At 42.3% G+C, this 26,567-nt stretch overlaps 1 protein-coding gene across 1 annotated transcript in view; it reads left to right on the forward strand.

Annotated features, from left to right (window-relative positions):
* Window positions 1-26,567, forward strand: part of LOC129706438 (thyrotropin-releasing hormone-degrading ectoenzyme-like) — a 100,769-nt gene that overhangs the window by 17,709 nt on the left and 56,493 nt on the right. Inside the window, exons 2-3 of the mRNA XM_055650744.1 lie at window positions 7,288-7,561; window positions 10,427-10,553. Coding sequence (XP_055506719.1) covers window positions 7,288-7,561; window positions 10,427-10,553 — 401 coding nt within the window. The remainder of the gene's footprint in view (window positions 1-7,287; window positions 7,562-10,426; window positions 10,554-26,567) is intronic.

The following is a 26,567-nucleotide window of genomic DNA, read 5'->3' on the forward strand; positions in this document are numbered from 1 at the left end:
TGGCATGCAGCTGATCTTACAATGGTAACTGTTTGAGAAAGAACTGCAGGTGCTGGAAAAATCGAAGGCAGTCAAAAATGCTGGAGAATCTCAAGACCCTTCCCGACACGTCGCCTGTTCCTTCGCTCCATAGTTGCTGCCTCACCCGCTGAGTTTCTCCAGCATTTTTGTCTGCCTACAATGGTAACTGCTCTGCTCTTGACACCTTGAATATGTAGTGTGGTGAACACAGCCCAGTCCATCACAAGCTCAACACTTCCTTCCATACAGTCCACGTTTGCTGTGCATTGCAGCTGAAAGGCTGGAACTATCTTCAAGGATGGCCACACTGCCACTCTGGCCATTCATTTTTCTCTCTTCTACACCCTGGGAGAAGATCGCAGAGCTTGAAAGCCCAGACGCCCAGACACCCAGACTTAAGAACAGTTTCTTCCCCACCGATAAACTAACCCCAGAATCAATCACCTTTCACCCTCCCGTCACAGAGGTGTGGCATGTACTCTTACTCTTAATTCTACCTCATTCCGTTATTCAGTATTTGTTTTTGCATTACTTCACATTGCACTCCAATCTTGCACCATTCTGCTGTTTTGCCGTCTTCATTGCATCTATTGTTGTATTTGTCATTACTGTATGTATATAGCTTACTTATAGTTTCATGCAAATTGTAAGATGTTCATTGCATCCAGGTGTAAATGCCAATAAGTCTGAATCACCTCCCTGCTAACAATGAATGAATCATGCATAAAAACATCTAGATCTCTCTGTATATGAAAGACCTGCAGATGCTGAAAAAATCGAAGGTAGACAAAAATGCTGGAGAAACTCAGCGGGTGAGGCAGCATCCATGGAGCGAAGGAATAGGTGACGTTTTGTGTCGAGACCAGAAGGGTCTCCAGCATTTTTGTCTACCTTAGATCTGTCTGTACAGCCTTTCAGTCATTTGCAGCGATAGAGTTGCTGCCTTACAGCGCTTGCAGTGCCAGAGACCTTGATTCGATCCCAGCTACGGGTGCTGTCAATACATAGATTGTGCGTTCTCCCCATGACCGCGTGGGCTTTTTCAGAGCTTTGGTTTTCTCCCATACTCCAAAGATATACAGGTTTGTAGGTTAGTTGGCTTAGTATAAATGTAAAAAGTTGTCCCTGGTGGGTGTAGGATAGTGTTTGCGCGTGGGATTGCTGGTCAGTGCGGACTCGGTGGGCCGAAGAGTCTGTTTCCACGCTGTATCTCTAAAACTATAGGGCCTGTCCCACTTAGGTGATTTTTTAGGCAACTGCCAATGTCACCACACGGTCGCCTGTATGGCCGTGGGTAGCCTCCTCAGTCGCTCAAAGTCGTAGTGTTTTTCTGATTGCCGCTGGATTTTGAAATGTTCAAAACGTTTTGGCTACCGTGGGCTTGTGGTAGCTTGTCTTCTCCTGACGTAGGTGTTGTCGTAGGTTGTCACCAAGATGGCATAGGCTGTCGCCAGTGCCGACAACTGTAGTCACTGGCAGTCGCCTAAAAAATTGCCTAAGTGGGACAGGCCCATTAAAAACTAAAAACTAAAAATGCACATGGTCACAGGGAGACTGTACAAACTCTGTACAGACAGCACCAGTGGTCAGGATCGAACCTGGGTCTCTGGCGCTGTAGGGCAGCAACTCTACCGCTGGGCCACTGTGCCATCCCAATCTTCAGTTGATCGTCACAGTGCATTGCATGAGGAAGGATGGAGTTTTGTCAAGGATACCTGCCACCCTGGCCATATCCCATTGGTTACATTGCAATCTTTATTATTTTCTACTACTGGAATGTTACATTGTCAGATGTTGTGAAGATCTTTGGGCCAATTGTGCTATAGGAGGATATTTAACACTGTCTTTTATTTGTTAGACTTCCTTCTAGTTTTAGACACTTCTGTCATTGACAGCTTTTGCAAGTGTTCCCACGCCAGGTGCTGCAGGCCTGACACCCATGTTCATGGAAGATAGATACTAAATGCTGGAGTAACTGAATGGGTCGGGAAGCATTTCTGGCCCATTTTGTGTCTATCTTTAGTGTAAACCAGCATCTGCAGTTCCTTCCCACAGTACGTTCATCGGTTCATAAGTCAAAGGAGAATATGGCCATTCAGTCCATTGAGCCTACTTTGTCATTCAATCATGGCTGATCTATCTTCTCCTTTCAACCCCATTCTCCTGCCTTCACCCTGTAATGTTTGGCACCTTTACTAATCAAGAACCTGTCAATCTCTGCTTTAAAAACACCCAATGTCTTGTCTCCACAGACATTGGAGGAAATTAATTTCACAGATTCACCACCCTCTGACTGAAGAAATTCCTCCCCTTTCTAAAATGCTCCTGTCCTTAGAAAGGAAACACGTCCTCATATTCCAGTCAATATTCCTTTACTTATTTGCCTTTCAGTTCTTTGCATCTCATTTTGTGCCAGTTCAAATAAGAACATTGGGCGGCGCAGTGGTAGAGTTGATGCCTTGCCACGCCAAAGACCTGGGGTCGATCCTGACTATTGGTGATGTCTGTATGGTGTCTGTACATTCTCCCGGTGACCTGCATGGGTTTTCTCTGGGTGCTCAGGTTTCCTCCCACACTCCAAAGACGCACAGGTTTGTAGGCTAATTGGCTTGGTAAAATTGTAAATTGTCCCTAGTGTGTAGGATAGTATTTGTGTAGGATAGTGTTAGTATACAGGGTGATCTCTGGTTGGTGCGGACCTGGTGGGCCGAAGGGCCTGTTTACGCACTTTATCTCTAAACTAAACTAAACTAAACTAAACCAGTTCTGACTCACTGTTGGTAAACTGGGATGTATTGTTTCACAAGAGGAATTGTTAAAGTTAAATCAGACTTCTTATTCATCTCAATGCAATGAATGTGGTTGATTATGTCATTTTCACCCTTTATTTATTTGGTAATAGGCTTGACATGACCACCCATAATTGCTTGTGAACCGAGTAGCTTGCAAGGTTATTGAGAGAGCATTTAAAAGTCGACCATATCGATGGGTTTGGAGTTGCATATGGCCTTGAGCGAGTACGGTAATCAGATTTTTTTTCAGTGAACCAGATTGGCTTTTATCTGCAATCTGGTGGTTTCAGGATCACGGCAACTGATGGTGACATTTAATTTCAAATTTATTGCTGTACTCGAATTTAAAGTCTCCAGCTGCCATGATGGCATTCAGACTCACAATTCTGGATGCCAAAGAATTCATCAGCACAGTGCCATGTCCTTCTATTCACCAGTGGTTACAATAATTGGGAAGGAAATTTGCTAGGGAGAAATTCAGGGCTAAGGCAGCACGGTGGCATAGCAGTAGAGCTATTGCCTTACAGTGCCAGAGAACCCGGGTTCAATCCTGACTACGGGTGCTGTCTGTACGGAATTTGTATGTTCTCCCCACGACCTACTCCAAGATCTTCGTTTTTCTCCCACACTCCAAAGATGTACAGGTTTGTAGGTTAATTGGCTTGGTATAAACATTAAATTGTCCCTAGTGTGTTGGGTAGTGTTAATGTGCCGGGATCGCTGGAGTCGGTGGGCCGAAGAGCCTGTTTCCATGCTGTATCTCTAACCTAAACTAAAATTAACATGGATAGGGCAGGTTTGAAGGGATAGGGACCAAACACGGGCAGGTGGGATCAGTGTAGATGGGACATGTTGGCTGGTGTGGGGACGTTGGGCCGAATGGCCTGTATCCACACTCTATGACTCCATGACTATATATTAGGAATTTCAACTTTTGAAGGTCTAATTGAGAAGAGCTGGTACTTAGCAGTTCAAGAGCAATTTTTTACTGAGAGATTTTGATTAATTTGCAGTTTGTACACCTTTCCTGATGTCCATGTCCATTGATCTCAGGCTTGACTTGATGGCAGCAAAATCATCTCCGGTGTTGTGCCGGAGAGGGCGCAGAGCAGATTCACCAGGGACTTGCCTGGATTTGAGTGTTTTGTCTATGAGGAGTGATTGGTGAGGCTGGGTCTGCTTTCCTGGAGCAGATGAGTTTGAGAGGGGACATGACTGAGATATGTGAAATTATGAGGGACATAGATAATGTAGACTGTGGTTTGCTCTACACACTGAAAGAGAATGAATCAATGCTGATGATCAGCAAATGAATACGTTGAACACGACTAGGGACGTGTTTTCTAATCGTGTTTTGCATTAACATCGTGTTTTTCACAGTCTTTTTTTTTTCACTGTCTTGTAGAATGATGTGTAGGTTATGCATAATTTATGTTTTGTTCTGTTGTCAGAGTCTTTGTGCTGTGATGCTGATGCGAGCAAGATTTTCATTGTACCTGTATCTCACTGTACGTGCATATGACAACAAGCTTGATTCAACTTGATTTGACCATTCATTTGTCACCGCATATGTTGCTTGATCCCACTTGGGGTGGCACGGTGGCGGAGCAGTAGAGTTGCTGCCTTACAGCGCTTGCAGTGCCAGAGACGCGGGTTCGATCCCAAGTACAGGCGCTGTCTGCACAGAGTTTGTTCGTTCTTCCCATGACCACGTGGGTTTTCTCCGAGATTTTGGGTTTCCTTCCACACTCCAAAGACGTACAGGTTGTAGGTTAATTGGCTTGCATATATGCGTAATTTGTCCCACGTGTGTGTAGGATAGTGTTATTGTGCAGGGATCGCTGGTCAGTGTGGACTCGGTGGGCCGAACTGTTTCCGTGCTGTATCTCTAAACTAAACTAAATCCACTGAGTTCCTTCAGCAGTTTATTTTGTGCTCCATTTTCCAACATCTGCAGCCTCTCATGTCTCTATCTTGAACAATCGTGGTCCTTCTGGAGAATTACTTCCAATTAACTCCCATGAGGAAGGGAAGATTTTGATCCAGTTCTTGAAATGCAACCAAATATAATTCAGCAGCAGCTTTACAGAAATACTTCTTAGTCTTTGTGTAGAATCTTGTAGTGGGGTTACAAGGTTATAGAAAAGGAATTCTCGTGGAAATTGCCCCCCCCCTAAATTACTAGCATCACCTCTTAGTCAAAAGTTATCAAAATAAAATCACATAAATCTCAGACATTTAATTTAAATTAGAATAATTTGACATCTTGTGTAAGCCGAAGTACGCCCAGTCTTTGGTTTCTCTTTTGCTTTCACATGTAATTTAATGTGTAAATAAACCAAAGTAGATTTTGCCCACAATTACTTGCTTTTTATTTTTAAAAAGACCAGGAGAAGGCAGTGACATTTCTTTGAGTAACGACTATCATGTTGAACCTATTAACATGATTAACAGGGGAAGCGTTGTGGAAGGAACTCGTCGGGGTATCCAAGCTGTTTCTTGTGCAGAAGCAATTGTGATCTCTAAAATACCGTGTATTTGATCTAAGTGGAGGTTAGAATGTAACGTAAGTGGACAATCGCTGACAGAAGAACGTGTACAAGTCCTAGATTGATCTAGAGTAGTTTGCTCGACACACTGAAAGACAGTGAATCAATGCTTGTACTCATGAACAATTCTTTTGAACTTTATAGTCATAGAGAGAGAGTCATAGAGCAATACATTGTGGAAACAGGCATTTCAGCCTAACTTGCCCACACCGGACAACATGCCCCAGTTACACAAGACCCACCTGGCCACATTTGGCCCACACCCCTCCAAACCTGTCCTATCCATGTACCTGTCTAATAACTGCTTCTTAAATGTTTGGATAGTCCCTGCCTCAGCCACTTCCTCTGGCAGCTTGACCCACCACCCTTTGTGTGAAAACGTTACCTTTCAGATTCCTATTAAACCTTTTCCCCTCCACCTATGTCCTCGATTCACCTACTCTGGGCAAGACACTCTAGGCATTTACCCGATCTTTTCCTCTGTCCTGGTGAATAAAATATGTAAAGAAAAATGTAACTGTATGTTAGTAGATAATGTGAAGAATTCTGAGAGTACAGTAGCCACGTTCATTTTCAAGGCTGTTGGGAGGTTAAAGGGAATTGTGGAACGTTGCTGGTACTTTCAATGATATGATGAGCAACCTAGTCATAACTGGATTTCATGTACATGGAACTGCAGTTAAAATAGATATTGTTGGAAAAAACAGCTGATTTCCTTCAACTGAAGAATGTTTAAGATTCTGATGTTCAAATATCATTGAAATGTTCAGCTTTAGGAAGTTACCCATTATTCATTATTTACTTAATAAAAACTTGGAGCTTTTGTTGTGAAATCAGTATTTTCAAACTTCTCTTCAAACTTCAAACTTATCTTCAAAGTTATGCATGAAGTATTCGAGTGCACCTCTTGTTTTATGACGCATGTCAACATGACCTCTGCTTAGAATCAGAGCCCTTTGATGATTTCTGCAGTCTAGTTTAGCTTAGAGACTAAACTAAAGTCTAGCCTTTAGTGTAGACTAGACTTCCATACTGTATGGAAACAGTATGGAAACAGCACCTTCAGCCCACCGAGTCCACACCGACCATCTATCACCCATTCACTCTAACTGTGTGCTCATCCAGACCCTATATATTAAGGGCAATTTAACAGGGAACAATTAATCTACAAATCTGCACGTCTTTGAGATGTGGGAGGAAACCAGTGCACCCAGAGGAATTTGTCTGTGGAATTCTCTGCTCTGTGGAGGCTGGTTCTCTGGATACTTTCAAGAGAGAGCTAGATAGGACTCTTAAAGATTGCGGAGTCAGGGGATATGGGGAGAAGGCAGGAAAGAGGTACTGATTGGGGATGATCAGCCATGATCACATTGAATGGCGACGCTGGCTCGAAGGGCCGAATGGCCTACTCCTGCACCTATTGTCTATTGTCTATTGTCACACGTGGCCACAGGGAGAAGGTGTAAAGACCATACACAGATAACACCCAAAGTCACGATCAAACCTGGGCCTCTGACAGGACCTCTACTAACTGAGTCCCTGTGGCGCCAGTCATAAACCTCAGAGAGACACAAAATGCTGGAGCAACTCAGCGGGACAGGTAGCATCTCTGGAGAAAAGGCAGCATGAGCTGGTGACATTTCAGCTGTAATCTACCAGTTTTGTTTCTACTCCTTTTCTCTGTATCTTAAACAATTGCTTCATCTACATGTGTAGGAAAGAACTGCAGATACTGGTTTAAACTAAAGATAGACACAAAATGCTGGAGTAACTCAGCGGGACAGGCAACATCTCTGGAGTGCAGCAATGGGTGACGCTTCGGGTCGGGACCCTTCTTCAGGCTGAATCTTGCCTTAACTACTTTTACCAATGTTTTTAAATCCCAATGGAAACTGCCTAGTTAACCTTTGTCCATTTTCTTCCAGGTATCTTGCCGTGACGCAGTTTTCTCCCACACATGCCCGTAAGACCTTTCCATGCTTTGATGAGCCGGTCTACAAAGCAACATTTAGAATTGGCATCAAGTACCAAGACACTTACCTGGCACTGTCCAACATGCCAGTTGATGTCACCACTCACGAGGAAGGGGGGTGGGTCATTGATCGATTTGTACAAACGCCCCGAATGTCAACATACTACCTGGCCTGGGCAATCTGCAACTTCACCTATAAGGAGACAGTTACTGACAGTGGCATCACTGTAAGTTTGTGCTTCAATGTTAACAGCAATACAGAAATCGAATTGGTATCAATGTCACAATATAGGATGGTGCTTGGAATCGTTAAGAACAGATGATAAGTGCTGAAAATATGAAATGATAAAAAAATATTCATAATTTTTGAATGCAATGGAGAAAAGGAATGTTTTTATTTCAGGATATCTTCTTTCAAAGAGTTCAGTCGACACATTTTGGCACAAGGAACTGCAGATGTTGGTTTACCAAAAAAAAAAGTACAAAGTGCTGGAGTAACTCAGCAGATCAGGCAGCATCTCTGAAGGACATGGATAGGTGACATTTTGAGTCGGGATCCTTCTTCAGTGTTTGTTTTAGGGGAGTGGGGGGAAGCAGGAAGAGAGGTGAGGATGCGGGCCAAAGTAAGGTGAGCGATAGGTGGATACAGATGAGGGGGGTATGATTGGCACATGGTTGAACAAAGGCCAGAGATTCCGAGAAGATAAAAGTCTGAGATCAGGAGAGAAAAGGTGGTAAATGTGAATCTGGAGAAAAGGTGTATGGGGTGGAATAGTGGGAGGAACATTAGCAAATCCTGCTAGGGTATAGGGAAGAGAGGGGGGGAGTGGGGAGTTTGTTGGTTAGTTAACTAAAATTGGAGAATTCAATGTTCATATTATTGTGTTGTAATCATGAACATATTTATTGCTGCTGGTCAATGCAAGACACAGATCTACTTGTAACTGCCTTTCAGATAACTTTACTACTCTTAACTAATTAACGGACTATTTTGGAAAAGCAATCGCTATTTGTATTATGAACACATTGACAGGATTTTCTTTAGTCCCTTTATTTTGGCTTATGTTGCAGAGCTTTAATGAAATATGAAGGGGAGGAATGGGATTGATGTGGCGTTTGCATGTTATTAATTTGGGGTTATTAATTTATTGATTTTAAATAAAATTGTTACCTCTGAATATTGTGTTTAAAACCGTGTTACGCTGATGCATGTAAGAATTTAATTGCTCCGTTGGTGGTATAAATGCTAATTAAACACTCTCTACTCTTGGCTTGACTTTTGACTCTCTTGTCTTGATGTTCTCCCTGCGACTCACTTGTTGCTGTTAATTGGCCATTGTAAATTAACTCCAGTGCGTTAATGAGTGGTGGAATCGGGTGAATGGGAGAGAGGGATATCGTGCAAATTCACGATAATGTGGGAAGAACAGTTTACAGGACAAAATGAAGTGCAGTAACAAACCACTTCCTTTGTTGTAAGGGAAGATATAATGAGTAAGTAAATGAGACCACCATCACTTAAGCTGGTATTAGGGCAGATGACTAAAGCCTTGGTCAAAGTAGGTTCAAGAATTGTTTTAGGGGGGCTAATAATGGGAAAAAAGCTCATACTTAAATTCTGGAAAAATGCGCCTACACCAACAATAAAAATGTGGATATCAAATATGTTTGAAACACTGGAAGAGATGAGATTCCTCTTAGCAGGCAAAGCAGACCACTTCCAAAAGACGTGGTCTACGTTTTTGGAACTATCACAGTCCCCTTTCTGCGGAGTTTAATGTTATAATAGAGCGATTGTTTCTCCTTTCTTTTTCCTTCTTTTCTAGGGTCTACTTTCTTTCTTTACTTCCTTCTCTAACTTCTTTTCTAAGGGGCTTTCTTTTCTCAACACTCTCCTGCACCTTCACGACTCTTGCGCACTTTCCTTACTTCCTTTACTTCTATCTTTTTTTTAAAGCTCAAAATATGAAGCGGTACAAAAAATGTATTAAGACATATGTGTTGTGTATTATTGTAACTTACCGTACTTCTAATAAAAAAAAAAAAAAAAATTTAAAAAAAAAAAATAATTGTTTTAGGGGAGAGGAAGTTGGTAATGTGATGAAATGTAGGGAAGATATTCCACAACTTGGGCATTGGTAGTTGGCAATTGCAGAATGGCTTTGAAGGTGGATCAATGAAGCACATGGGTGATTAAGAGGTAAACGTTTGAGGAACTTAACTGGGAACTGAGGAATTTATAGGCAGGAGCAGAAATCATGGAAGGATGCAAATTTCAATTGAGCTATATTGTAGATCAACAAATTCAGGGGTGATGGGTTTAAGAGGAACGCATAACATCAATTTTGTTGAGAGCAGAATGGTGCGAGTGTCGGACTAATCAAGCTTGGAATTATTAAAGGTATAGATGGATGAACTGCGGTAGGATTAGAGTTGGGTGATACCACAATATTTTCTCAATAATGCTGCAAATATGTGGTCAGGAACCCATCATAAAACCAACGGTATAAAACCAACAATTGAGCACAAAGTGCTGGAGTAACTCAGCGGGTCAAGTAGCATCTCTGGAGAACATGGGTAGATGACATTTCAGGTTGTGACCCGTCTTCAGTCTAATCATGTATCCCAACCCAAAACGTCACCAATCCATGTTCTCCAGAGATGCTGCGTGACCCTGCTTAGTTACTCCAGCACTTTGTGTCCGTTTGTATAAACCAGCATCTGCATTTCCTTGTTTCTTCATTGTGAGCAGCAATTGATACATTTGTGTATGGTTAGTAGATAGAGGAATGGAGTTGGTGCCTAGATCATAATAGATTTAGACAGAGTGCACCAATATGCGAGAGAACAGGTATGGATATTGTCCTTGTTTAGTTTATTGTACACGTGACAATAAACTAAACTAAACTAAACAAGTACAACATCCTCCCCCTGTCTCTCTGGTATTCACTTTTATCCTGATAAGTCTGTTTTACGCTGTATGCTTAGGAAGGTAGATCATAGTTAAATGGTGATTTACATTCAGCGGTTTCAAATACTTCTGGTGTACGATTGTTCTGAACAACGTTACTGACGGATATTCTGTTGTTCAGGTGGGACTCTATGCCAGGCCAGATGCCATTCAACAAGGATCTGGCGATTACGCTTTAAATATTACAAAGAGGCTGCTGGAATTTTATGAAGATTACTTTAATATCAGCTATTCATTGCCAAAATTAGGTAAGTTGCACTATTAAAGGTTTCTTATTTACGTTGCTAGAATGAGTGAAAAATATGTTAAAAAATTCCCAGGAAAAAGGAAAAACAAATATTTTTCAACTCGAGTGATGTATCTGACTGAAATATTAATTTCACAACACAAATACTGCAACAACTTGTATCTTCCCAAGTGCCCATGATGGTTTCTCTTTGACAGGATGGAAAAGCAACAATAATTCAATCAGTGGGAGATTTAAAGAATCCACAGATGCTGGCATCATTGCATAAAAATTAATTGTCTTGGGAAATTCATTTATTTATTTGTTCAAACTCACTAATAATTTTATCTTGTACGAGGTATGAAATCTTTTTAACCAATTTTGGTCTCTCAGAAGTTAGGGAAAAACGTAAGACTGTGTCATGCAGAATTATTCATTAATCCTTGGATGTTATGTTGTTCAACTAGTTCCTAATGTTGTTTATTAGTTTTTGAGAGAGTGAGAGAGAGTGATGGGGAAGGGAAGGAGATGCAAGAGGAAGAAGTCAGATATATATTAAAGAAGTGAAAGAACTTAATTGATGGAAAATAAATGGTAAAGGCAGTATGTCTTAAGGAATAGGAGTAGAATTAGGCCTTTCGGCCCATCAAGTCTACTCCGCCATTCAATCAGGGCTGATCTATTTCTCCCTCCTAACCCCAGTCTTCTGCCTCATCCCCATAACCTCTAACACATGTACTAATCAAGAATTTAGAAGTGTTGAGTGTACACGAAGTGAAAAGCAAAACGCAAAATGAAGTATGCTTCAACAGAACAGTCTTCAGATGGAACACAGTGCATAGAACAGTACAGCACAGGACCAAGCCCTTCAGCCCACAAAGTCTGTGCGAATATGATATCAACTGGCTCTTATCTGCCTGCACATAAACCATATCCCTCCATTCTCTGCGTATCCATATGCCAAGCCAAAAGTCTCTTAAATGCTACTATTTTATCTGTCTCCACCGCCACCCCTGGCAGCGTGTGCCAGGCATGCACCACCCTCTGTGTAAAAGAAAATAGTCCCACACACCTCCTTTTAATCTTCCCCCCTCTCTCCTTAAAGCTACGCCTTCTACTATTTGATATTTCCACCCTGGAATTTCTGTCTGTTTGCCCTATCCATGCCTCTCATAATGTTATAAACTTCTATCAGGTCTCCCCTCAACCTCCAATCTTCCAGAGGAATAATCCAACATCTTGTAGCTAAAGCCCATGTCCCACTGATTGTTTTGGTGAGTACAGGCGACTAGGCTGTTGCCACATGGTTGCGGGGTGATGCCTGTATGGTCGTGAGTAGTCTCCTCAAGTCGCCTAAAGAATCGTAACGTTTTGTTGATCACCGCTGGATTTTGAAATGCTCAAAACATTTCGGTGACTGTGGGCGTGACGTAGCATGTCTTCTCCTGCCGTAGGTGCTGTCGTAGGTTGTCGCCAGGATGTGCAGGTTGTTGTTAGGTGACGTTGGTTGTCGCCGAATGCTGACTTCAGGTGAATTCCATTGGTGACTACCTACGTCAACCCACGTCAACCGGCAACAGGTACCGGCGACTGAATTATCTTCAGTTGTCTTCATTTGTCGCCGACAGGGTCGTTGCGTGTCGTAGCTTGTCGCGGATGGACATAGGTTGACTATGGTTGTTGTACGTTGTCGCCCGAGTGGTCGTAGGTTGTCGTAGGTGTTGTCGTAGATGTGGTCGTAGGTGGATGTCCTAATGGGTCGCCGGTTGTCAGTAGCGTGCCGTAGCTTGACGTCTACTAGATGGTCGGTTGTTGCAGCTTGTCGTCGACATTGCCGGCGACCTGTTATGACTGTGTAAGTCTGCGGCTGTCGCCGAAAAAATTGCCTAAGTGGGACAGGCCCTTGATAAATCTAATCTAGGCATCATTCTGGTAAATCCCCTCTGTGCCCTTTCCAAAGCCTCCACATCGTTCTTGTACAGGGGTGACCAGAACTGGAAGCAATACTTCAATGTGGCCTAACTAAAGTCCTATAAAGCTGCAGCATGACTTCCTGACTTATCCTTGATGCCTCTACCAATGAAGGCAGGCATACCATATGCATTCTTTACCACTCGATCTATTTGTGTTGCCATTTTCAGAGAACAATGGACTTTTACCCTAAGATCCGCTCGTACATCAATGCTGTTAAGGATCGGGCCATTAATTGTATATTTTACCTTACATTTGACCTCCCAAAGTGCAACACCTCATACTTGCTGGGATTATACTCTAAAAACATGAGTTCAAGAGGCCAAATGGAGGAGTTAATTTGAAACCTGACTTGCATAACAAGAGTGAGTAGCAGTGTTCAGATGATGAGATTTAGGTGTAAATTCGAGCCTTTGAGTCTATGGCTATGAGTTACATACATATCAACTCTTTATTTACTGTTTTAAGTTCATTAGTTCATGTCAGCTATTTGGCCCATGAAGTCTACTCCATTATTCAATCATGGCTGATCAATCTTTCCCTCTCAACCCCATTCTCCTGTCTTCCCCCCATAACCCTTGACCCCCATCAATCAAGTATCGGTCAATCTCCATCTTAAAAATACCCAATGACTTGTCCTTCACAGCCATCTGTGGCAATGTATTCCACAGATTCGAAATAAATAAATTCCTCCTCATCTCCTTTTTAAAGGTGTGTCCTTTTATTTTGAGGTTATGTCCTCTGGTTCTAGACTCCCACTGGTGGAAACATCCTTCCACATCTACTGTATCCAAGTCTTTCACTATTCGGTAAGTTTCAATGGGGTACCCCCTCATCCTTTTAAACTCCAGTGAGTACAGGCCCAGTGCCATCGAATGCTCGTTGTATGTTAACCCAGTCATTGCCAGGATATCACTTGTATAGTTGGTAGCTATTTCAATTGTTCAGCTTGATGAACAGATTGGGAAAGATTCACAGAACGGAATAAATCTAACATGTAGGCCATCGAACTATTGTCAGAACATTTTTCATAAGTTCATAGGTGATAAGAGCAGAATTTGGCCATTCGGCCCATCAAGTTTACTCTGCAATTTAATCATGAATGATCTATCTTCCCCTCTGAACCCCATTCTCCAGCCTTGTCCCTATAAACTCTTCATACCCGTTCACAAAGTGCCTTTTTTGCACCCACTGCCTGTGGATCTGATAGGAACAATCTGTTTTGCGGATGGCCATCATATTGTCTGCAAATCTTGAACCTTTGTCATGTAAATGTATTTAGGAAACGTCTAACAACATGTTGCTCTTTAGCTCAATCAGCTAAAAATGTGGTAGAAAATGAAATCATGCCATCAACAGGTGGTGCATCAAAATTAATCTGTAATAAAATAGTGTTCTCTGGAAAAAGAGTCCAATAATTAAATGTGGATACAAGGAACTGCAAATGCTTGTTTGCAAAAAGAGACACAAAGTGCTGGAGTAACTCAGCAGGCCAGGCCGCATCTCTGAAGGAAGTGAATAGGTGACGATTCTAGTTGGGGCCCTTCACACTGGAGAAAATGTCCCGACCTAAGATGTCATGTTCTCCTGAAATGTTCTCCTGAAATGCTGCTTAACCTACAAAGTTACTCCAGCATTTGGAGTATTTTTTTCCCCAATAATTAAGTGCCCCTTTGAACACAGAATATGGTGGGAAAGAAATATGGAGGGTAGGTGTTCAAGCTTCAGATCATATATGTGTTTGTAATACTACCATTAACAGCAAACATTAACAACTAGTTAATTGGCCTCTAATAAATGTTTCTAGGTGCGTAGGGAGTGGATGCAACAGTGGGATAACGGAGAACTAGTGTGAATGGGTAATCAATAGCCAGCATGGATGGGGTAGCCAGAGGGTTTGTTTCCATGTTCTATCTTTCAATCAATCAATCTTAGTTTAGTTTAGGGATCAATGTGGAAACAGGCTCTTCGTCCCACTCATTCCGTGCCGACCAATGATCCCCGCACACTAACACTATCCTACTCGCACTAGGGACAATTTACGATCTTACCAAGCCAATTAGCCAACAAATGTGTACGCCTTTGGAGTGTGGGAGGAAACTGGAGCTCCCAGGTCATGGGGAGAACGTACTAACTCCGTACAGATAGCGCCCGTAGTCAAGATCAAGCCTGGGTCTCTCGTGCTATAAGGCAGAAATTCTACCGTTGCGCATCCATGCCACCCTTGGAGATGCTCAATATATATGGCAATAGCAGTATACTGAACAGAGTGAATATTACTATTGGCTTTTTTGGAGCTCTGGATATTTGTGGTTCATATTTGGAACCATCATTTTTCTTGGTAAATCACTTTTTCTGCACAGATGACATTTGTTTCCTTTTCCTGCTGTTTCAATATATCATTATTAACAACATAAGAAGTTTAAACCTATATTATTCTGACAGTGTAAAGCTAGATCTTGATAGCTTTCCAAATAATGAACTGCGTTGTCCAGCTGCAGATAATATGAAGCTTTCATATGGATATTTGATATTTAAAAAAAAATTGAAAGTTGCTTTTGATTAATTACTCGCATTGCGTACATCATGACATTTAAAAAATCTTCTTATCGAGTCCACATCACAAGATTAGAAATTGTTCAGCCAAAGCTGAATACAGTTCTTGGCATCTGCATACAATGGAGTCGTGCAATTCTTGTGCGTAGGGGTTTAAACAGGGCCGAGACATGAACGCTCTTTCCTTTTTTTAAATAAATTGCATACCTCATGACAAAAATGCCAGTTTCTTCAAATGGCAAAAAACGTTTAAAATTTGGCTTGCAGTAGGTGTATAGTTTTTTTGAAGAGGCATTATTATTTATTCACAGGATGAATCAGGATAGAAAATCTGAGGAACAGTTCAGAATTAACCACTTTATTCAGGGTTTAGGCTGGACATTGTCGTAGATACATGTAGCAGATTTGCTTTCATAAAAAGCAATTGTGAATGATTGGGTGTTCTGACAATCCAGTCATTTCATGGTTTTCCAGCCCAGCTTTCATTACAGATTTACTTATTTACACCAAATTTGAGTTCCACACCGTTTTCAACACGTCTCTGGATTATTACCCTGGGTTTTGTTTAGTTTAGTTTATTATCACGTGTGCTGAGGTACAGTGAAAAGATTTTGTTTCCAGGTCTCCAGGTACTGAAAGCACGGTGTTAATAGTTCTTTAGGCGGCGCGCAGGCACAGCGGTAGAGTTGCTGCCTTATAGTGCCAGAGTCCCGGGTTCAATCCTGACTGTACGGAGTTTGCACGTTCTTCACCTGGTGCTCCGGTTTTCTCCCACATTCCAAAGATGTACAGGTTTGTAGGTTAATTGGCTTATGTAAATTGTAAATTGTCCCAGTTGTGTAGGATAGTGCGAATGTGCATGGATCGCTGGCTGGCACGGACTAGGTGGGCCGAAGGGCCTGTTTCTACGGTGTATCTGTAAACTAAACAAAAACAGAAATTTAAAGTGTGAAATAAAATTTGTAGTATAATTATCAGAAACATTTGCTTCCCCATATTACCCATCACTTACACACCTTTTGTATTCTCTCCGCAATATGGATTGCTGTAGTTTTTACAGAGCGGAGTACATTAGATGGCGAGAGATGGGAGAGGATATTCCATGGGAGGGATGAGCAGCGGGTGAGCGATGCCCAGATCTGTGCCAATGTTGCTGTTGAACTTTGCTGCTCGAAAGTGCTCATTGTTAATAAATGCATTTCTCCCTCCTTCATCTCTGTTCAACACATCCTCCCTAACACATGGCCAAGGTCAGAAACCGGTGAAGCGTGGAATTACAAAACCGTCACTTCTAGTTAGTTGTTCCAGGGCATAATTCTGGCAGTTCCTGGATAATGTTGAGATGAACCTTCACCTACATTTTGTAATTCAGTCTCTAATGCAAGTAGCCCTAACACTCATGTTGTCACATCTTGTAGTCCACAAAAAGCATTCTGTAGTTTCTTCTTGTCCGCCATCTTTTTTTAATCAGTGGATAACATTTCGAACCTTTTAAACAAACCATGGAAAATTACATATTCTTAAACCTTTTGCTGCCATCTTTAAAATATAGATTTGAAGGTCTAAGGCTTTTCTAAAAGCTTGTGGTTCATCTGAAAGAGCTGTATATTTTTCTAGTGTTTTGTTGAGGAAGAACTTGCTGCACATTTATAGGACTTCGCCAATACCTTTCCTAAAGACGTACAGGTTTGTCGGTTAATTGGCTTTGGTAAAAATGTAAAATTGTCCCTCGTGTACAGGATAGATTGAAGGGATTAATGGTTCAATGGTTGAACGATTATATGGATTAGCGCAGGTTCGTGTCAAGAGAGTCAAGAGTATTTTATTGTTATATGTCCTGAAACGGAACAATGACATTTGTAGATAGACACACAATGCTGGGGTAAAGAGCCTGTCCCACTGTACGAGGTAATTCATGAGCTCTCACGAGTTTAAAAAAAAAATCAAACTCGTGGTAAGCACGTAGAACGTACGTAGCGGATACGTCGGAGCTCGGGACGTCTCTTAGCGGCTCCTAAAGCTAATGGCAGGTACTCGGGAAACGCGGTAAGCTCGTGAAAACTTGTGAAGATTTTTCAACATGTTGAAAAATGTCCATGAGGGCCCCGAATACCTACGAGCGGTATTACCGTAATTCTCCGAGTTCGAATCAGGGGAAACTCGGGAGAACTCTTGAATTAGCTCGTAGAGTGGGACAACCCCATAAGTCAGCGGGACAGACAGCATCTCTGGGGAAAAGGAATAGGTGATGTTTCGTGTCGAGACCCTTGTTCAAATTCATACATGCAGCAGTGAGGAGGAAAGATCTGAGAATGGAGCTGACACATGCTTATACACCCACTCTTAATGTTGTATTGATGATTATGTGTGCCTATCAGGCCATTGAGCTCCTTAAGAAAATAAATAGCAGATGGGAGATTAACATAACAATGGAGACGTGCAAGCGAAGACAAAACGTGTCAGAATAGTTAGCGACAATAAGCCATGGAATGTAGTTCTTTTTGGAAAGATCACTGATATTTTTTCTTTAGTTTAATTTAGAGATATAGTGCAGAAACAGGCCCTTTGCCCTAACAATTCCGTCCGACCAGCGATCCCCACACATTAACACTATCCTACACACACTAGGGACAATTTACATTTTTAATGTTAACGCACAAGCCTGTACGTTTTTGGAGTGTGGGAGGAAACCAAAGATCTTGGAGAAAACCCACGCAGGTCACAGGGAGAACATACAATCTCCGTACAGACAGCTCCTGCAGTCAGGATGGAACCCAGGTCTCTGGCGCCGTAAGTATCAACTCCACTGCTGTGCCACCGTGCCCACCTTTCTTTGTTACTATTGCCAACATGAGTCCAATGACCAAATATTCTTTGCAACAGAACTGTTGGTTAATGGTTGAAAATATTAAACAAAAATTACCTTAGTGAATAAATATTAGTTATCTTTAGCAATATAGCAATATCTCAACCTCCTGAATCCCAATTCTTCATTTAGTACGAATCTATTGGTGCTTTTTCTATCTTTTTAATTCTATTTTTTCTATTGTGTATCATCACAGGAAGTCACCAGTTAAATGATAATGTGTGTGAAAAAATGTGAAAGAGGGGTGAGGAGAGAGGGTCAGGAGAGAGAGGAGGTGAGGAGAGAGGGGAGAGAGAGAGAGGGGGTGAGGAGAGAGGGGTGGAGGAGGAGGGGTGAGAGAGAGGGGTGAGGGGAGAGAGGGGGAGAGGGAGGAGAGGGGTGAGGGGTGAGGGGTGAGGAGAGAGGGTGAGGAGGAGAGGGGTGAGGAGCGAGGGGTGAGAGATGGGGGGGGGAGATGGGGGGAGGGGGGGTGAGGGGGGTGAGGAGGGGGTGAGGAGAGAGGGGGGGGGAGGAGAGAGGGGGGGGTGAGTAGATTGGGGAAGAGTGGTGAGGGGGAGATGGGGAGAGAGTGGGGAGGGGAGGAGAGGGGAGGGAAGGGTAAGGGAGAGAGAGGGGGATGAGGATGGGGGAGAGGAGGAGAGCGGGGAGGGGGTGAAGGGGGAGACTGGTAGGGCTGTAAATAAGGCAAACCCTGATTAGAAATACTAGTTTTGCCTTTAATGGCAGTACAACATGCTTTTGTTTATTTCTAATGTCTCATTTAACACTAACAAAGCTTTGATCGTTAATCTGCATTGCCTTGGTAATGAGAAGGATTTACCGTTCGTTAGCTATGTTTATTTTATTCCGGCATCATGATTTGGGTATCCCATAGCGAAGCAACTTTGATTATGATCTTAATAATGTAGATTAATGGGACCCTCGCATGCCTGAAGGCACTTGTAAGATGCAGACTTGTTCCAATCTCAGTACACTGTATGCTTCATGAGCTATTTGATGCTGGCATGTTTATATTTTTAATAGCAATCTGGTTGTGGGTGTAATTACCATCTAAGGTAAAATGTACTTTCAAATTAAATCAATAAGCAAGAGCAAGACGCAATGTTATGGTGTTTGTGTTGTTTCGTTTCTTTTAATTATTTAATATTTAAAACCATCATACAGATTTGGAAAAAAGGTTCACTATTAACTATTAAGGTGCAGATTAAACCATTCATGTTTTAAATCCATGCAAATATTTCTGCATGCAGTAATGACGGGAGAAAGCTGTGTCTGTCTGTAAGTTAGCTAATTAATTGAGTACATATAAAGATGGCGAGTTATTGGAGTATTTTGAATACACGTATCTCCAGTTGTATTAGAGTTACAGCGTGGAAACAATCCAGACTGATCACCAAACATCCATTTGCACTAAACCTACATTAGTTCTATTTAGTCTCGACATACTGATGTTCACCTCAGATACACCTACACAGTGGGGCAATTTACTGTGGTCATTTAGTCCATAAGCCCATACATGCTAGTTTGTCAGAGGTAACGTCAGCATTGTGATGAATGTTTTTCATGTGACAATAAGGATAACTGTCACGTCTAAAAACTAGACTTTCAAATATTAGAATTTTTGATATTATAATTGATCATTGGTTCAAAAACAAACCGTATACTTAACTTAGATGGCCAGGTCCATTAATGGCTTAAATAGTTTATAGGATTGCGATTCCTCATAGCTACCAACAGCAAGGAGTGAAGTATACCGTTTTACCCGACAATGAAGACGCTATTTTTTACCCTAAAATAAGGACCGAAAATGTACCTGCGTCTTGGAGGCCGAAGGTTAGATTGTTAGCCAAGAAAGATATACTTGGCTATCCCTCAGTACAGTGGCTGTAAAAGCACAGCACCGCTGAGGGGGGCGGGGGAGAGTTCCTTCCACAGTATGTGGAGAGTCTGGCCCGGGTCAGCACGGCTGGGCCGCCAGGGGTAAAGATGCGGGGAGGGCAGGAGCGTTGAGAAGGAGGGGGTCTGGGATCATGCCAGCAACTCACTCAGTAGCTCGGGTGGCTGCTAGACCCAGGGCTCGCAGCCGACCTGGGCGATACAGTCAGTCCCGGGGACGAGAGGAATCTGGGAACTGCAGCCAGACCTGGGGCACGCAGGCGATCTGGAAACTGCAGAAAACTAATTGAAAAACACTTGAAAATATGTATTATTAGAATGTATTATTACTAATTTATGTATTATTAGTATGTATTATTATTACTCACTAATTTAGTTAGTATGTATTATTACCCCCATTTATTAACTATGGCGATAGATGTGGCCCGCCATCCGCTCACAATCTTGGGTCCTGGCCCCTATGCAAAAAAGGTTGCTGACCCCTGGACTAAACCAAACCCTTGATCCTGTCCCACCAGACTTTTTTCAAAATTTAGCAACTCAAAATGGGGGTGCGTCTTCGATGCAGGTGCGTCTTCATTGCTGGGAAATACGGTACGTATTGGCACCTTTTGTGTGCAAAATAACACTGGTTCGAGTCATAGTCATATGGTGTGGAAACAAGTATTCTGCCCTATGAACAGTAGCCCCACCTGCCTGCATTTGGCCATATCCTTCTAACCCTATCCTATCCCCCATCGATTGGGGGAAACCCATGCAGATACAGTCGAACTCCACACAGACAACATCCGAGTTCAGGTTTAAATCTGGGTTATGAGAATACAGCTCCAATTACTCTGCCACTCTGATGCCTGTTATTGTGGTGGATCTTGTTTGCATATCAGCATCAATACTCTGCAACTGATGTCTCTTTGGGGATTTCTGTACATGAATAGTTTTATGCTGGAAATCCAAGAGGTTCAACTCTGCAGTCTGTTTGTACCGTTCACAATTACATGTGAGGCAAATCACTTGAATTGGCATGATCTTAAACTATTTCTTTATTATGCTCTTATATTTTATTGTCCAAATAATGGTATAAATGGTGCACCTTCAGAATTGCTGCTATTTGACCCCAAAAAAGACACATTTTTGTACATGTGAATTGTAATTCCCATGGAAAAATATTTATAAAAATGATGCATTTTAAAACAAAGGTTTGTTTGTGACATTTGCATTTTATCCAGCAGCAATTCAACATTCACAAATGGTTAATGCTTCTAAAGGCATTTAAGATTTTTTGTTTTCAAATTTGTAGTGTTTTTTAGATGCTAAAACCATTCTCACATGCTGAACTTGACACATTGGTTCCTTTAAGGAGGTTTTGGGGATGACTGCCAATGATTTTTTGTGTTCCTTGAGCAAGTTATTCTCGGAAACATTCAGCAAAAAGGTTATTTCTTTTAGAAAGGTATCCAGAGGCCACTTTTATTTTAAGGTCATGGATTTAATTAACATTTGAACATTAGTGGAAGCAATCCAACTCAAGGAGGCTGTGCAAATGTGAATGATGCCGGTTAAGCAGTCAATTAGCAGAGCGGCTCAGTTAAATTCTTTTATACAAAAGCTCACCAGAGTCAGAGTACGAATCTCACGGGAGGTAATTTTACTGATCGCTGGTTGTAAAATGTCACACTGCTGCATCTTCCCATAGCCCATTAGGAGCGCAGATTGACCATATGAAATCTGATACAGCTTCTGAACAGAAATACAAGGAAAACCCCTATGTTTACATCTGGGTGCTTGTGCTGTTGGTTTAAGCTCAATTGATGACAAAGCTGGATAGAAAGATCTTTATTTTAAAAGGTACAAAGTGCTGGAGCATCTCTGGGTCAGGCAGCATCTCTGCAGGACGTGGACAGGTAACGTTTCTGGTCGAGAATGTTCTTCAAATTGTTTGCAGTAGGGGAGAGGATGTTGGAGGGGTGTGGGGGGGGGGGGAGGGAAATGAGAAAATGAGATACGTAATAGGTAGATGCCGGTGAGGGGAGTTTAATTAGCAGATGGGTGGACAATGGCTAGAGATGAAAATAAGATAAAATGCTGTGGGATATGGAGAGAAGAGGCACCTTCACTTCACCATCAGTCTGAAGAAGGCTCCCTGCCTTGAAACATCACCTATCGATATCCTCCAGAATCGATGTCTCACACGTTGAGTTACATTGTAAACCAATGTTGTTCCTTGTGACTACAAGATCTCTACTTTGTTGTTTCAGACAAATGTACCAGATATTGTTTTTCATTAAGCTGGGAGCAAATGACCTAATTTAAAATGGTAAAGAGCATTTACATTATCAGAAGACTTGGGGCTATATTCCAATCTATTGACTGAAACTTTCCACTGACCTCTGCAATGTTTGCTCCAAGGCTGGGCACTTTCTCATCTGTGAAGCAAGACTTCTATTCCCACATAGTTCCACCATTCTTTATGGGCTTCTTGTCCTTTTGTCAGTAGCATTCGCTGTTTTTGATAGATCTGGTGCTGAGTTTCAACAATGCTGCTTTTCCCTGTTTCTCCCACAAGGGAAAGTAGGGGAACTGAGCTGCTCAGGTTTATTGTGACTGCACAGCATAGTGTGAATGGCCTCTTAATTGTCTTATTAGTTAGATAACTTTAATGACCTGGATCGGAGAGAGTCCAACTAAAACTGGATTGCAGAATGCCCAGTTTGGGTCATAGAGTCATGCAGCGCGGAAACAGGCCCTTTGGCCCAACTTGCCCTTGACGACCAACATGTCCCAACATGTCCCCCCCCCTCCCCCCCACCTTAAACCGAAGTCCTCTGGTCCTCCGGTACTTTATATTTTGTCCCTGAAAGCTTAACACTGAAGTTTTGCTCAAACACCAATGTACCGCACCTTCTTTCCTCTTCCAAAATATCCAGATAGGGAGTTTAATTGAAACAGAGTCTGAAGAACTGAAACATAGCACAACCATGTTCTCCTGAGATGTTGCTTGACCCACTGAGCAACCCCAACAACATCCTGTGTCTCTTTGTTTAAATTTGGTTAATTTAACTGTTTTTAATTTGACTGTTTCCCAAAACACGTCAATTAGCATTACACAAGAGTTACTTCTTGTGATGATGGTTCCCATTTATTTTCAGTCTTCCCACTGCAGTTGGGCAGTTCTGGTTGCTTCAATACAGGGAGGATGTGGAGGCTTTGGAGTGAGTGCAGAAGAGATTTAGCAGAATGCTTCCTGGATTAGAGAGAATTTGCTATACAAACTTCAATTGAGGGTAATAAGATGGACAAACTGAATTGTTTTCTCTGGAACTCTGGAGGTTGAGGGAAAACCAGACAGAAATATATACAATTTTAAGTGGCAAAGTTAGGATGGTAGACACAAAATGCTGGAGTAACTCAGTGGGACAGGCAGCATCTCTCTCGTGAGAAGGAATTGGTGATGTTTCGGGTCGAGACCCATCTTCAGACTGGATGGATGACGTTTTGTGTCGAGACCCTTCTTCAGACACAAGGATTCAATTAGGATGGTGGCGGAAGCAGACCATATCTATGTCTCTCACAGTGTTATATATTTCTATGGCATTTGAGGCTATTAGATAGGCGCATTGATATGCAGGGATGATGGATAGATAGATAGATAGGATTGTGTGACAGGTAGAGGAGATCTGATTAGATAGATAGATAGATAGATAGATAGATAGACAGACAGATAGATAGGATAGACAGATAGCCGAAGGGCCTGTTCCTGTGGTGTACTGCTCTATGTTTTATGTTGTGTTGGAGTTGCTTGGGGTTAGGAGGGAGAGATAGATCAGCCATGATTGAATGCCGGAGTAATCTTAATGGGCCGAATGGCCCAATTCTACAATCACTTAATGGAGATGCAAGAGACTGCAGATAGATGCTGGAAGATTGAGCAAGAAAAAAACCCTAATTGCTAGAGGAACTCAATGGATTAGCCAGCATCTGTGTGGGTAAATGGACCAGCTGATGTTTCGGTTTGGGACTTCAGACTGATGGAGGTAATTGGTGGAACAGGTGGTTAAGGGCCTGATATGTGGCATCTTGAAAGCCTTGTGAAGGGAAGGACATGTTCCTGCTGAACTGGCTGAGTAGCATTCATTAAAATATATCAGCTGCTGCCAACTGAGCAACATTCCATCTCCAGATTTGCCAAACTGCACTAAAATAATCTTTCTTCATCCCACCATTGCTCTGTCATTGGATATCACTCAAGATTGGATCTCATGGATCATTGAAGATAGGCACAAAATGCTGGAGTAACTCAGCGAGATTGGCGGTATCTCTGGAGAGAAGGAATGGGTGATGTTTCGGATCGAGATCCTTCTTCAGACCACTGTCTCCTCTGTATTTCATTTCATCATCATAGATGAGGCCCTCACATGGGTCTCCCATGTATTTCTTTATGTTCCATACCAGGACATCCGAGATGTCCAGTTTCTTTATGGAACGGGGGTTCTCCTCTTCCATCATAGATGAGGCCCTCACACGGGTCTCCTCTGTATTTTTTTTTTTACACTGCTCCCCCTCTCTCATAGATCAAGTAGTATACAAACTTAAAGCACATGGCATTGGGGGTTCAGTATTAATGTGGATAGAGAACTGGCTGGCAAACAGGAAGCAAAGAGTAGGAGTAAACGGGTCCTTTTCACAATGGCAGGCAGTGACTAGTGGGGTACCGCAAATCTCAGTACTGGGACCCCAGCTATTTACAATATATATTAATGATCTGGATGAGGGAATTGAAGTCAATTATCTCCAAGTTTGCGGATGACACTAAGCTGGGGGGCAATGTTAGGTGTGAGGGAGGATGGAGATGCAAGAGACTGCAGATAGATGCTGGAAGATTTGAGCAGATGCAATAATGTGGAAAATGTGAGGTTATCCTAATTGGTGGCAGGAAAGCAGATGGATTATCTAAATGGTGGCCGTGGGGAAAGGGGGACCAGCGAGACCTGGGTGTCGGTTTGGGACTTCAGTCATTGAAGGTAGGCATGCAGTGGAAGCAGGCAGTTAAGAAAGCAAATGATATGTGGCTTTCATAGAAGAGCCTTGTGTATAGGAGCAGGGAGGTTCTACTGCAGTTGTACTGGTCTTGAGTAGACCACACCTGGAAATTGCATCAGCTTTGGTCTGCAAATCTGAGCAACATTATTGCCATAGAGGGAGTGCAGAAAGGTGCACTAAAATATTCTTTCTTCATCCCACCATATGCTCTGTCTGGATAGACTTGGTTTATACTCTCATGATTTAGGAGATTCAGAGGGGATCTTATAGATAGGCACAAAATTCTGGAGTAACAGGCTAGATGCGAGAAGATTGTTCCCGATGTTGGAGACGTCCAGGTCAAGGGGTCACAGCTTAAGGATCGGGGGAAATCCTTTAAAACCGAGATGAGAAGAACTTTTTTCACACATAGAGAGTGGTGAATCTCTGGAACTCTCTGCCACAGAGGGTAGTCAAGGCCAGTTCATTGGCTATATTTAAGAGGGAGTTAGATGTGGCCCTTGTGGCTAGGGGGATCAGAGGGTATGGAGAGAAGGCAGGTACGGGATACTGAGTTGGATGATCAGCCATGATCATATTGAATGGCGGTGCAGGCTCGAAGGGCCGAATGGCCTACTCCTGCACCTATTTTCTATGTTTCTATGTTTCTATCATCCATGGTTTCCAGTTGTGGAACAATTGGACTGTCCTCTTTGGTATGGAGACCTCTCACACTTATGTGATGGCAGTGGCGTTCTCATTTAAGTTGAACACAGAGTTAATTGAATATAGACCTGTCCACCATCTTAATGATGTCATGAGGGATATTGTCTTTTTCCTCAAACCAGCACAGTTGTCCAAAACAATATTCCCACCATAGACACAAGCAACTGCCGATGCTGGAGTCTTGAGTGAAACATAAAGTATTGGAGTAACTCAGTGGGTCAGGTGGCATCTGTGGAAGGAATGGATGAACGGCATTTCAGATCAGGACCTTCTTCATACTGAATATTTTCACTGTATCTTGGTAAACGTGACAATAATAAACTAGTACGCATACCAATATTTCTCTTCTCCTGCTTTGTTTTTTTTAAACATTTTATTGTAATGCGTTAAGAGATTTGTGATTTAGACTGCTAACCAACTGTAAAGGACATATTGTACAGAAATGCCTATTTGTATCTATTCTACTGGTGTCTGTTTTGAATAATAAGGAGAAATTAGGGTGAAAAAGAATTGAAAAGAAATATTCTCAGGTCATTATTGATTTTTGTTTTCTGTTGAGCTGTTGTTTACTGAGTGTAAAACAGAAAATACGATGTAGTTAGCAGGTCAGACAGCTGGGTGACAGCAGACCATCAAGTCCCGGGGATTTATCTGCCTTCAGTCCAAATAGTTTACCTAACACCATTTCCTGACTAATGTGGATTCCTTTCAGTTCCTCACTCCCACAAGATCCTGGGCGCTCCTTTTTTTGAGTTCTAAATTTCCCCCAGTCCTCTGGTTTGCTGCTTCCTCTGGCCAATTTATATGCCTCTTCCTTGGATTTAACACTATCCTTGATTTCCCTCGTTAGTCACGGTTGGGCCGCCTTTCCCGTTTTATTTTCCACCAAACAGCGATGACCAATTTTTGGAGTTCATCCATGTGGTCTTTAAATCTTTGCCACCACTTAGCTTCACCACGGCCTCCCTTGCTGCGTTCTGATAGATTTTTGAAAGCTAAGGAGCA

The sequence above is a fragment of the Leucoraja erinacea genome, chromosome 19 (genome assembly GCF_028641065.1).
Source record: "Leucoraja erinacea ecotype New England chromosome 19, Leri_hhj_1, whole genome shotgun sequence".
NCBI lineage: Eukaryota > Metazoa > Chordata > Chondrichthyes > Rajiformes > Rajidae > Leucoraja > Leucoraja erinaceus.